General features: G+C 38.1%; 1 protein-coding gene across 1 annotated transcript; it reads left to right on the forward strand.

Moving 5' to 3' along the window:
- Positions 1-97: 97 nt before the first annotated feature.
- Positions 98-13923, forward strand: mRRF2 (mitochondrial ribosome recycling factor 2). The gene is made up of 13 exons (XM_068763020.1): positions 98-257; positions 1074-1202; positions 3665-3802; positions 3872-4060; positions 5756-6267; positions 7221-7310; positions 7876-8065; positions 9014-9169; positions 9826-10048; positions 10740-10857; positions 12255-12350; positions 12705-12851; positions 13588-13923. The coding sequence occupies exons 1-13, from the start codon at positions 113-115 to the stop codon at positions 13747-13749; spliced, it is 2295 nt and encodes a 764-aa protein (XP_068619121.1). The 5' UTR covers positions 98-112; the 3' UTR covers positions 13750-13923.
- Positions 13924-14154: the final 231 nt, after the last annotated feature.

The following is a 14154-nucleotide window of genomic DNA, read 5'->3' on the forward strand; positions in this document are numbered from 1 at the left end:
GGCAGATCTGACCCGTAGGCACCCGAGGGTTGCGGGCAGATATATCCATAGGCAGTTGACAGGTTAATCATATTTCTTATGTCATGTGTTCCGTTTGTTTTGATTCTGAAATATGCGGAGTTACTGCTTTTTAAATTATTACAGGAAATTATTTAAACATGCGCAAATTAGAAGATATTCATCAAATTCTGATGGAAAATTTAAAACTAAAATTGAAAACATTAGGAATATTGGTATTCTGGCTCACATAGATGCAGGTCAGTAAATAACCTCCGGCGAAAATCATTTTCACTAAAATTAATTATTAGTAAAACGTACTATTGAAGAATTACTGGAATAATGAGCTTTCTTAAAATATATGAATTAAAATGCTCAGCCATTAAATCAAGTATTTTGGGTAAACGTTTTAAGCATGAATATACTTCTCTATTAACATCCCTGCTATTACCAAGAAATAAAAGCAATATTATTCTAAAATCAACAAGATTTAGCTTCGCCTATCTGTTTGTTGATTATCAAATCACTTAATTAAAAAATTGTATATTTAAAATACAATCTTATTAAATTAGTTGGATATGTATGTTTGACTAAGTAAATAAAGAAAAGTGAAAAAAGTAAATTACTTGCTTGCCTTTAAACACTTATTACTTGATAAAAGAAACTAATAGAGGTAATTACTTTACATTTTATGTATTAACTATGTACTTGTATGTATGTACTTGTTGATTCATTACATTTTATGGAGGGGAGCTGGAATAGGGCAAATGGAGATGTCGATTCGCATAGCAGATTTAATGTGGTTTCCTTAAATTGAATTCACTTTTGTAAACTGCCTTACAAATTTAATTAACCCATGAGGATTTAGAAGCCTATTTCAGAAATATGCTAATGTTTGCTGATGTCTTGGCAGGCCTAAATCCTTCAGACAGTTATAGATATTTTGTTGTTATCCTCCTATCTTCAACACCAGATTTTCTAGGAACTTATTTCTGGTTACTGTAATGGTGTGGTTTTTGAGTATGTTTATTACATAGGGAGCAATTCTGTTAATACTACACATATCAATATTTAAGGAAAAACAACAACAACAGAACGGATGTTGTTCTACTCGGGAACAATCAGATCTATGGGAGAAGTACACCATGGTAACACAGTCACTGATTATATGGAGCAGGAGAGGCAGCGAGGAATAACCATAACTTGTAAGTTTTTTATTACTTATTTATTATTTCACTAATATATTGTACTTTTCATATTTTAAAGTAGATCTTACATTTTGCCTGAAGCCATGCTTGTATATAATTTCTAATAGATTCAGGCGTTACCTTTCAGTCCATCCTAACTAAGAAAAGGACTAACATGTAGCTACTTCTGCTATGCAGCAGTAGTTGTGCAATGAAGTGCACTGCCTGCCAGCCGAATGCGAAATAAAACTACCACTGTGAATTCACTCAACATGTGTTACACCCCTCCATGGGGCATCCTCAGGAGATGTTACACCTGTTGACCAGTGCCAAACACCGATTGGCTATATATTAGTCCCTTTTCTTAGTGTATATAATTTTTCAAAAATCACATGTCACTCTTTAACCCTTTGTGGACTGCTCTTCACTGTTTCATTTTAGCAGGTCTTCACAGATTTCACCAGTTGCTTGCCCACTTGTAAGTGTTTGTTGTCAATCTGCCACAGTAAAGTTTTTAGCTCTGTGAGTTAGTGAGGCGTTAGTCCTCTTTTTCTGTGAGATGGATTATGATGAAGCTGCACAAAGTCTGAAATGACTAGCAATGTAACATCATTTAAACCACATAGTAGATCCTGTCTCTTGAGTAATGAGTTAATGAGTGAATTATTTCGCTTTCAGACCATGCTACCCATTAGTCCTATCCATCTCCATGTCCTGCAGCTTGTTTTTTGTTTCTGGCTCTCGCTATCATGGGCCTCTGACTTGTCTGTGTTGTATTTATAGGACAGATCATTACAATCTTATTTATAATGTGTAATAAATATCCTTAATTAATGTACATATTTAAATTCATATTTTATCACATTTAAATAATTTTTGTCTAACTAATAACTTTTTGTTTTATTTATTTCACATTAGTGTTTTATTATTGCTCTTATTACTTTAATGTCTTACCCGACCTGTACTATTATCTTTATTACTTTAATCATGTCCTCAATAATCACTATATAATCACGAAATATTTGAGGGACCCTGGCCTTTCTTCATCACTGTTTATCAGTGAAATTATGCTGTCCTTGGTCATCTTCTTTCCTGTAAGGAGTTCGAAATCGCATTGGAGTCCTCCGAATGCAGAACATTTTGCCACTAGGTGCACCATGGTCTGGTCCACCCTCCGCTCACAGAAGCACGAAGGACTATCTTTAAGCTTGAACTTGTGAAGGTACTCCGAGAATCTCCCGTGCCCCGTCAGCATCTGGACCAAGTCCAGATTGATGCTGCTGAGAGCGCAGTAAGCCGAGACTGCGTCCGGGAAGAATTTACGGGTTGTTGATGCTGTCGTGCCTTCCATTTACTTTTTATTCCATTCGTCAAGTGTTCCTGCCTGTGTTGCTGCCGCTTGATGAATGAGATGGGGTGTGATCTGTGTTTCTTTAAGGCGGGAATTTTTTTTACTGTCCCGTTATTGAAGATCTCTTGTTGCCCTTTGTTTTTGGTACAGGGAGATGTCTTTAAATAACCTTTTTCATTTATTTTTTTTCTCTCTCATCCTTCACAATTTCTTTCGTTTTTTACATTATCTCTCTCTCTCTCTCGCGGCGTGTATGTTCACATTGCATTTATGCCTCATCTTTCATCCATGGACATACTTTCCGCAATTTTACATTTCTCTTTTTAATTTTTGGTTTTTATAATGAATGATCTTTATTCAATTTTCCATTGTTTAAACACATTTTTTAAACAATTCAGGCTTATGTACAGTTAAAATATTTCATTATTATACTTATCACAGTTGTTTTCGGTTAGATTATTTTATCATACTATCGTTTTTAAACGGTTTTATTTAGTTCGACCCGTACGGAATTTGTTTATTTGGGTCAAAAATAGAAATTGAAATTTAAGCTCCTTCCCGTTGTCAGATTGATCTGAAATTTGGTACACACATTTAATTTAGATGACAATACAATATAATAAAATCAATAACATTATAAATCTAAGATGGCCGCCGATACAAAATGGCGGATTACATATTTTTCCTAAACCCCCTCAATATGGGTATCATATGAAAGGACTACACTAGTAAAACACGATGAATTTGTCAAAATTTAAAATTCAAGATGGACGCCGTTTCAATATGGCGGACTAGGTACATATTTTTCCACAACCACCACAATATGGGTATCTAAAAACCGTTTAACTCAAAAGTTTTTTAAATGTATTTATTTTCCGTTTTATTACATTTTCCACTACTTTTTTTGCAAAACCTCATAAAAATCTCCCACCTCTGCTTCACAGTCAGCTCTTATTTCTCCGTATATGGAACAACTTGTTATTGCGTGCATTACGGTCTTGTCCACCGCTTTGTCAAAAGTGCATGAGGGAATCTCTCTGAACTTAAAATACTCAGCGAATCTCTTGTGCCCCGTTCTTGGTTCGCCCTGTATTCATAATTAACAGCCGTGGTTTTTTTTCTCAAACAGCTGCAGCAGTATCATTCCCATGGCACGGAACACAGATCAACCTGATTGATACACCAGGTCACATTGACTTCACGATGGAAGTTGAACAGAGCCTGGCAGTGCTTGATGGAGCGGTTATTGTATTAGATGCATCTGCTGGTAATAAAACTTTATTTATTTTAAGCTGCGTTCATAATATGGGTTTGTACTAAAAAAAAAACTTTTCAGGAGTCGAAGCCCAGACCTTAACAGTGTGGCGGCAAGCTAACGGATATCGGGTTCCACGTATTCTGTACTTGAATAAGATGGATCGTCCTGATGCAGACATTAATGCTTGTGTCAGATCTGTGCGGGAGAAACTTCAGGTCACACCACTATTGGTTCATACGCCCATCACTAAAGAAGGGAAGCTTATAGGTATGTATGTCATGCAGTCAATTATTATACAGGTTGATCCATTTTAGGAATAACGCTTTTCACCGCTTCGGTACGGTGCTCGTCGGTAACAAAACGGCATCCACAGCTGAGCGTCGACTTTACTCGTCAACCAAGAAATTTTAACATATATCTGCAATTAAAGTTTATTATAATTAAATTAGGTGAACGTAATGCGTTATATCACGATGTGTTTGGTGTGATATAAAAAATAACATTTATTGTAATGCTCTAAAACTTGCGATATGAATAAAATACACCAATTACATTGTTTAATGGAATCAGGCGTCATCTTGCGGAAGTCCATCCTAAGCAAGAAAAGGACCAATATTTGGCCACTTCCGCACATGCAGTGGTAGTCGTGCAACAAAGTGCACCGCCAGCCATCGAAACATGTGGCACTAATCGGTGTAACATAACTCCTGAAGATGCCCCGTGGAAGGGTGAAACACGCGTTGAGTGGTTTAACGGTGGCAGTTTATTATTACTGTTTGCCGCATACGCATTTGTCAGCGGGCTGGCGGGCGGTGCACTTTGTTGCACGACTACCACTGCATGTGCGGAAGTGGCTAAATATTGGTCATTTTCTTACAATCACTTTGTGTTAAATTTTAAAATTTTTCGTTTATATAAATAAAACTTAACATTATATTACAAGTAATATCCGCTTGTAAAACATTATCGTCACAAATGTATTAAAGAGCAAGAAGGGCGCACTGTCGCGGCAGGTAGGAGCCGACTATGCGCGCTTACTTATAGCCGTCGACTATAGTCGACGCTCATACCAAATTGGTCACAATGTATATATGGCCCATTTGTCAGAAGAGATCACTCTTAACATATAGGCCAATACCTCTAAGTTATTGAAGCCTGAAGGAGCGCACATCACGCCACCGTATCCTGCCTTTTTAAGGTCTACGGAAGAACTGTATTCAGGCCTTTACTACTAGAAATGAGCAGTGGTAGATCAGTGGTGTAGGATTGAGATTTGCGATCATATGTTGCGGGTTATTGGGCATTAATTGTATTGGATTGTCACTGCTCAAAAATAAATTACAATTTGATATCGCCAACCCGCATGCGTAGTGTGGCGATTATGGTATATCTCCCAAAAATATCTTGGCGGAGGCCTATACCTTGCAGTGGGCGTCTATGGGCTGAACCAACTGACTACTGGAGACCTATGTCCAGCGGTAGACATCCGTGGCTGAAATGTTGATGATGGTGAATTTTTTTAATGGCTCCCACTATTACATATACCTCTCATACCCTTATCTTCTTTTAGAACAGGGTCTACTTTATTCTTTAATAATTTTTTCACGTTATGTTTTTATTTTTAAGCTCTTTTGTCACTTATAAAATCGTCGCTTCTCTTCTATCATTCTCTAGTTATCAATCATTCTTTTCCATTCAAATTTCCGTTCATTCATCGCGTCACTTCCTTCGCCTCGTTCATGTTTATCGCATTTCTTTACTTAAACTTAATTACTATTTTACATTATAATAAAATGTTTAACATTTATTACACATACATTTGTTTAACATTTATACTAGCTGTATTGGTTTGATTTATTTTTATAAAGTGCTTCACCATCCTTCTTTAGTACTTAAGAGATGTTGGTGGATCACTGCATTCTCTCTTAAGGGTAACTTGTGAAGGTTAAAATGTGTTTACAGGCCTCGTGGACCTAGTGACATGTGAGGAAGTTATATGGACCCAGGGTCGAGGTCAAAATTTCATTCGGCGAGCGCTGACGGAGAAGCAAGATGGCGGCAACTGGGAGAAGATAATGAACAGCCACAGACAATTAATAGACACTCTGTCGTCTTTGGATGATCAATTAGCAGAGATTATAATCCAGCAAGAAACCCTGGATAATATAGCACATCAAGAAGTAACAGACGCTGTACGAAGATGTACTTTAAACATGAAAGGTTTTCCTGTACTTTGCGGGAGCTCCTATAAGAACATTGGTGTTCAAACGTTAATGGACTCTATTGTTTCTTACTTACCGTCTCCTTTGGAATGCAATAAAATTTATAAGGTCTTCGGATCAGAACTTGCAGGTAGGGCTTTTAAAGTACAACATGACGACCAGAGAGGTGTTCTCACATTCATAAGGCTGTACAGCGGTGAGATTGAAAAGGGACAGAAGATATATAACCTGGCACGAGAAAAGAGTGAGCAGGTCAGCATAGTTTTTATTTTTAACTACTTTGGTATCTCTCTAGTAATTAATGTGATTGCACTAGGAAGGAAGACAGTGTTTACAATGACCAATAAGTTTGTTTATACAATATGACAGGTTATAGGTGTAAAATCTTTAAAGGTATAAATCTATATTTATTTATACTTTGATATACACCACAGATAATAACTAAACATAAAAGAAATAATTCAAATACAAATAGAGGTACAAGAGGTGGTCTTTTCGTTCGAGGTGATCTCTACCAGACAATCTTTGGATGGAGATGAGAGACATGGAGAGGGTAGGGTGTACATATGCACAAATACAGTACCCGGCGATAAATATCGACCATTGACTTTTGGAAAGAGACAATTGGCTAATTTCAGCTTCGTAGAGCACTATCTCTGTCCCACACTTGTCTTTATTCATTGGTCAGAGTTATATTTAAGAGTACAAAAAATAATGCTTTTTTCTTGTCTTCTTTATATAACAGAGGTGGCCAGGCTCCTTGATAGTTCGAGCTATTGTTCCAATTTCGAAATTTTTCGCGAGCCGCAATTTAATACGCATCGAATATTTTTTTTCACAAAAATTTTATACCAAAAGTACAAAATATGTGTATTGAAGTTAGATACAATAGCACACGTATATGACAGCACTCCTAATAATATTTAAGATGCCGGTTATTTAATTATGATCGGTGTTTGAATTTCGTTAATTTTATGGTGAAATAATAATAATTATTATTATTCACACCAGTGATTTGTTTCGATTTCCCAGGAGCATAGGTTGTATAAATATTAAAATAATTCGACAATCAATCGGAGCCGAAAATAATCGTTCAAAGAGCCGCATGTGACTCGCGGGCCGCAGTTTGGTCACCCCTGGTATATAACACAGTAAAGATTTTCTATTGTGACAACGAATGTGCTAGATCAATATCCTTTGACCAGACAGGATCCTTGTACGTGGCGCTGGCGGATGAGTACAAGCCTGTGGACAAGGTCACTGCTGGGAACATCGCCGTGGTGAGCTCGCTCAAGGTGAACTTTGTACCCATATCTCCAAGTCGAATAAACATAGCGTAATAATCACATATATATAGGGGGACAGGAAGTAATGTCGCTTTGTATGTTATGTTCATAAGACTATATTTTTAACAAGTTATTATTTCTGATCAACAATATATTCACCTTCGTTATCAATAATATTTTGCTATACACCAATACCTAACTTTGCGTCGTGGTTACGTTCCAAAAAAACACGACGCAAATTGAAACGCCGCAAAGTGAATTAAGATTTTCTATAGCAAACCATGTAAAGATCGAAGATAGGTTCCAGGGTTACGAAAATATTACTTTTTAAAAAGAAATAGAACAAAGTAAATATTTAAAAAAACAATAATAATATTACTCTGCCGAAAAATAAATTGGAAAAATATATTTTTTTGTAACCAGAAACAACACGTTATAATTTATATAAATTTATTATTTTTTTTTTAAAAAAAGTACGACACACTACATTACAACTACACTGCGTAATTTTTTTATACATATATATATATATATATATATATATATATAAAATTGGCAATTATTTTGTTTCCAGGCGACAATGTCTGGAGACCTGATAACCTCTACGCAGTCGTCCGCAAAACGCGCCAGGGTGGAGCTCTCGTCCTGGCTAGAGGAACCCGGTCAGGTGGATGAGCTGATGCTGCCCAGCGCGCGCCAGAGGCTGCAGAATCTTGAATCGGAGCCAACTAATGATGAACTCGCCCAAGTGTTACTAGGAATTGGTAAATTTTGAATTAAGAATATCGAAAAGAATATTATTTTACACAATAAGGAGTATTTAGTCTGGCATATTTTTTTTTAAATAATGAATTCTCACTGGCATGGAAACCCAGTGATTTTTCATTTCTTTTCTTTCTTAGTTTTTAATTTTCTTACTTCTCTTTTGTTTTACTTACAACGAGCCATGCCTGCGACTTCGTTCACGTGGAATTTAACAAAAAAAATTTTTTTTAAGAATTCTAAAAAAAAATAGCCTTGGGTCCTTATTACAGAATTTATCTGTTAGTATAGGTCCCGGCAAAATCAGTCTAGCCATTTCAGAGATTAGCCGAAACAAACAGACAGACAAAAATAAAAAAATAACATTTTTAATGTACCGTATATATATTCAGATGCATGTGTTGTTAAAAAGCGATTATTTCAATATTACAAACAGTCACTCCAATTTTATTTATTTGTATAGATATGTTGCTCATTTTTATTTACATATATATTTCTTAATTTGTATATATATAGTGACGTCTTTTTTACCATAGTATATTTCTACATATTATCTTATCATTCTACATTACATTCTGTGCTGTTCTAATTCTATATTTAATAAACAAATTTCTTTATTTATCTCTGATGAGTTTCCAAATACGTTAGTTTTTAATCTTCTACAAATTTCATTTAGATCGTACTTTCCTTGTCCTTATATGGAACAGACTCCTTTTCACAGTTGCTAAAGCAGACCAGACTTTTTTCTTCTCAGCCAATAAACACTCGTTGGTAGTTGAATCGATGACATACTTAACGTTGCAGGAAATCGCTGGATGCTATCAGCGCAAGACTGGCCATTATGGCAAACTTTGGTGAAGGCCTCGGCTATCTATCAGCTGAAATGATGATGATAGGAATACTTTGTTCACAGGCGTTCATTTCACAATCTACTGATAATTTATCACCAGGCACGACAATCCCTGAGCCAGTATTCCTGTGTTCCATCGAGCCCCCAAGCGCAGCGTATCAGACCGCGCTGGAGACAGCCCTGGCTGAGCTGCAGCGAGAGGACCCCAGCCTTCGAGTCACCACCGATGAGGACACGGGACAGCTGGTGCTTGCAGGTATTGCTTCCAGACGTATACCAGATCAACATGAAATTGCTGTTTAATCTTATGTTCCATTTCATTATGATCTATACTTGTGGACTTGAAGGTAAGTTTTTTTTTTAATTAGATGCAGGGGGTAGAAACAATTGTGCGTTGCAAAACCTACACGGGGAGGACCCTCTCTAACATGTGAGGAAAAGGTGAGACGGATTCTCTTATCTCCTCCAATGTAGGCTCATGAAGCCCACTTCAAGTGGCCGCCATGCCGCAGTTACTTAACTTCACCGTAGGTGTTCACCTTCGGAAATCTTCTGGATTTTCGAGATGGTCTACCTCTGCAGGAAAGACAAGGTATTAAAAGTCCTTCGGTGGTAGCCCTCTACACTCTATAAGGTTGTCCAGTATATCTATAAGTCTCCCGCGCTGTGCTATACTGGATAGCTCGTCCAGGGATATGCAGTGTTCACGCTACCTCTAAAGCTAGCGAGAGCTTAACCCCCACCCCCCTTTATTATTCACGACTTCGTAAGCCCGTTATACTACTAAGCCCTCCTACCCATAACAAGGTGGGAACCAGTTCAAAGAGGAAACTGGTAATCCGTGATGGGTCAGCATAGTGTTAATCTAAGTTCTCTCTAGAAGAAGATATGTATGATAGTCATTGTTGGCAGGTATGGGCGAACTACACCTCGAGATCATCAAAGAGCGTATCATCAGGGAGTACAAGATCGAGGTGGAACTTGGTGCGCTGCAGATAGCGTACCGCGAGGCACTGCTAGGCCCTGCTCGGGCCACCCAGGCCGTCGACCGGAAGATCGGAAACCAGCGCCAGTCAATCAAGGTCGACATGTCAGCAAAACCAGTTAAAGGTGTCACTCAGGATAAGTTGTTCAGGTCAGTTGGGAAACATTTCATCGTCATCATTTTCAAGTCCTCAAAATATCGACATGAATACTTGCTACCTTGGCTATGTCTTCCGTCCACCAAGTGGCGGCTCTACCCACGCAGCATCTTCTGGCTTGTAGTCGCCACTAATAGGATATAAAGTATCATATATTCTGTACATTCATATCCTTAAAGCTTTTACTTATAATTTTCTGTTTACACTTGATTATGCGTGATGACACGGCACATAAACGTGATCTCTCACGACAGATTTCATTGGCATGCGCACAGTCGCTCAACCAGCGAAGGAGTGATGATTGGGTGATGATATCCTTGGCATATCTCCAATACAATTGAATCAGGACATAGCAGTTTCGAAGATAAACTTTAGAAGCCAGCCCAGCGGATTGGCAAGTTAGAGTGACAATGGGAGGAAAGTCTATAAGACTTTATTGTCCAGGAGAAACCACAGAACTACAGGCGCAGAGTAGAACCAAAGTGAACTGATTATTTTAAGGTTAGGTTTAGATTCAATTGAAAGACTAGTAGAACTCCTTGACCGGAAATGTTGTAGATGGTGATATATGTTTGATATCATCACTACTACTCCGTATATTCGAAGCCAGGATCACCAGGCGAGACAATGATTTTTGTATTTACTTCATAAACCAGTAGCTAAATGAATAACCTTCTTCTCCAGGCTGGATAAGACAGCTGACAGCGCAGCAAACCTGGCCCACATTCATCCCCGGGTGATGAATTCCATACACCAGGGGGTGCAATCTGCTCTCAACCATGGACCTAAACTGGGTTGTCCGGTGGGTGTTACTTAAGTTCCTTTGTAGTACTGTATCATTACCATCCAGGAGCCCCAGGGGCTAAAAAGCGAAGTGGATATCGTGGTCCGTCCAACAACAGACACCCTCGGGATGCATGACAGTGTCCATCATGCGGTAGCAATATCACTTCACACGAACTCGTGCGTGTATTGCAAGGATGAGACTTCGAGATGCGTTCGCAAGATTCATCGATATGGTGAATACGGCTACCGCACAGAAGCTGGCACAAAACTTAAAGATGGCAATGTGGAGTAGGGTTAAGTAAATATTTGAACGAAATGAAAATCATGACGCACTACTAAACAAATGAAAAAAAAAAAAACATTTTTCTTTAAAAAAAGACATTAACTATACGCCCTAGAGATGGGCAAAATGTATCCTTAAAAAGAAAACAGTGATTTATATGCTTTCGATATTGGGATATACATATATCACTCTAACATTTTTAACTCATTTAGCACACTCAGTACGGGTTCAAAGAAAGAATAAGGCATCCGCTCTTTTAGCACAGACTTAGAACTCAGAAAGGCGGAACAAAACGTGTGAAATATTCCTATTAAACATTTTATATCTTTGTTATAAAGCACAAAATAGCTAAACGCCCGCACGTGTGATGTCGTTCCTAAAATCCGTTACATTTCTAATACAAACATGCAATAGCTATCCGTCTCTCTTTTAAGTGTAAATTGCTATATAAGCCCATCTCTTTCCCTAACTCTGAACAAGCCGTAACTCATCACGAAAATTAAGTGTTAAATATAAAGATATAGAGATATAATTGAAACACATGCGGGCTAGAGAGTGATAATATCTTTTGCAAAGATATATATCTTGTTTTTAGCTAGCGAGCCATATATAATACGCCCTCTGTTTTGAGAAGAGTCCAAAAGGATATTTTGTAAGTAATCATAATTCAGTCGGGTGTTTTTGTGATCTTACTTCTTTATACTTAGAGAAATCCATTCGCAAGCTGCGTCTAGAAGAATTCTTCGAAAAAGAAGAAATAAAAGAATTCGTCTTGACTTGAAGACTCCCAAGTTATAGTTAGCCTGTATGTAGGCTGTTCCATACCTTGGCTGTTCACACCAGTGTTGGAGATATTTCAGTCGCGTATGGATGTCGTGAATCCGTACGTCTTTTATTTATCCTGCTCTCTGTACTCCATCTCCAGGTTTGGTAGAAACCAGCAACATCAACAGAACCTCACCAGCATCATGCTGTTTCATATTCCGTTTTTTTGGCTTGTCAAATCACGTCCATCAAGTTCAGCTAGCCAAGCTTGTTGCATTTTGATTTAAAAGAGCGAACGAGGGCGTTTGGTGCTGCTAAAGCACTTTTTCATCAAATAGCTTGTAATCCTAAATATTCTTCGGCAGCTGGTGGATGTGCAGGTGACCCTTCACTGGTTGGAGCTGGGCCGCGGCACTTCGGAGTCGGTGGTCACCGCCACCGTCGTTCAATGCTTACGAAAGGTAAGGGTAATTTATTGTATTCCTTTGAATAATACCAATTAATTGATTTATAAAGGCAGCTCATCTGCAAATGGCTTTTAAACCTTTTTTCAATCACCCGTATAAAGTCACTGTCTTCACTGATCACACTCCAAATTAGACTTATGTATTTTCTTTTTAACTTTTGACGGTATAAATCCGAATTCGTAAAATATTTTTTCTTAATGTATTAATATTACGCTGTTAATTGAATAAAGAAGGGCGCAAAAGAGATATACAATCACCCCATTAAAGATTCGAAGGTCTTTTTACTTTAGATCTAAAGTTGTTGATTAATATTTTGTTCATGTATTTAATCATCTGTTTCTAATGCAGGTGTTCGAGGAGGCGGAGTCTGTGCTGCTGGAGCCGATGATGGCGTTGGAGGTTGTGGTACCTGAGAGCCACGCGGCGCGCGTGTCTGCCGACCTGATGCGACGCCGTGTGGAGGTCCGCGGCGTGCAAGTGCGCCACGCTAATAAGGTGATCATCAACTGTCAGCTGATAGCAGCTGAAGGATTAAGCCCCTCCCCCTTCCAAGTACTTACAGAGTACTTACACGCCGGTGTAGCTCTTGATTATATTGTCAGTCCACCCAATGGAGGGCCGTCGGCAGCACATGCAATGTGCCTCGCGAAGATGTACATACATACATATATATACATATCTTATAAAGTATATATACATCTTATACATAAGTAGATCTGTGCCTGATCAATTCACGAATTTAGTAAGTTTACATAAGAACTCATATATACAATATTATTTATGAGTTCTTTTCACAAGAAACCTACATTTCTTAAGAAAATGATATCCACCAATTTCCACTCCTTTTCGCGTCGCTTGTTCACTCCCTCTCTTTCTTCCACCTTCTCCTCTTTCTCCTTTATCATCACTCTACCTGTTCATCAAGAGAACAGGCTCATTCTCTCCCTCACTTATTTCCTTTGCTCTCTCCATTTAGCCTCTACCTCTCTCCCTCCCTCTCTGCCAATTTTCAAGAAGAGACTCATAAAATAACACAGCAATATCTTTATCATCACTACCCTTCCAGTCTCCACTACTGTACACTCATAAAATTAATTATATTAGACCCATCTGTGGACCCTGGTTTAAACATGTCACTAACATTCGTAAGTCTTTATTTAGACCTCGCTTTGAGAACAGACTGATACTTAAATCTAAGACTTCGCGTAGAAAACATCCACATTATTTCCAGGTGATAGACTGCATCGCTCCGCTGTCGGAGCTCCTGGGCTACTCTTCCACGCTGCGCTCGCTCAGCTCGGGACTGGCCAGCTTCACCATGGAGTTCCACTCGCACCGCCACATGTCCCCACTGGACGAGCAGAAAGCCATCAAAGACGTTACCGGCCTGTAGTACTCTTCATAAGTGTTCTCTGAACTGTTCACCCCAAACACACTAAAACCGTTTCTTAAGCCTCAATAATTCATGGTTATCCCACGGTTTCTTACTTTCAACTTTCTCCAACACCAGATATATGCAGGGTGATTGATTACAGATGGAAAAGTTTTGAAGATGTCAATTCATAATTCATTTTCCAACAAAAAGCGATAAGCTTTTATACCTATTTCGAATCAGTATAAAGTGTTATATATGTCAATTTATACAGTATAAAGTGATCACTCTGAATCATATAACATTTTTATTGGAATGAGACTGGTCAATAACATCTGGTATAGGCTACAGAGATAGATGGTAAACAATAACTTTAAAATGTAGTAATTCGAATTTTAAAAACTATTTTTCTAGTTCAATAAATGT

This window comes from Battus philenor, unplaced genomic scaffold (assembly GCF_028537555.1).
Source record: "Battus philenor isolate CCGP_79_NKW_IND1 unplaced genomic scaffold, ilBatPhil1.0.hap1 SCAF_17, whole genome shotgun sequence".
Taxonomy (NCBI): Eukaryota; Metazoa; Arthropoda; class Insecta; order Lepidoptera; family Papilionidae; genus Battus; species Battus philenor.

Excerpts from the sequence above, each read along its gene's own strand:
- mRRF2 (XM_068763020.1), top strand. The coding sequence starts at position 113 with ATGCGGAGTTACTGCTTTTTAAATTATTACAGGAAATTATTTAAACAT. Across the intron at positions 1,203-3,664 it reads GCGAGGAATAACCATAACTT|CTGCAGCAGTATCATTCCCA; the intron begins GTAAGTTTTTTA and ends TTTCTCAAACAG. Across the intron at positions 6,268-7,220 it reads CACGAGAAAAGAGTGAGCAG|ACAGGATCCTTGTACGTGGC; the intron begins GTCAGCATAGTT and ends TCCTTTGACCAG.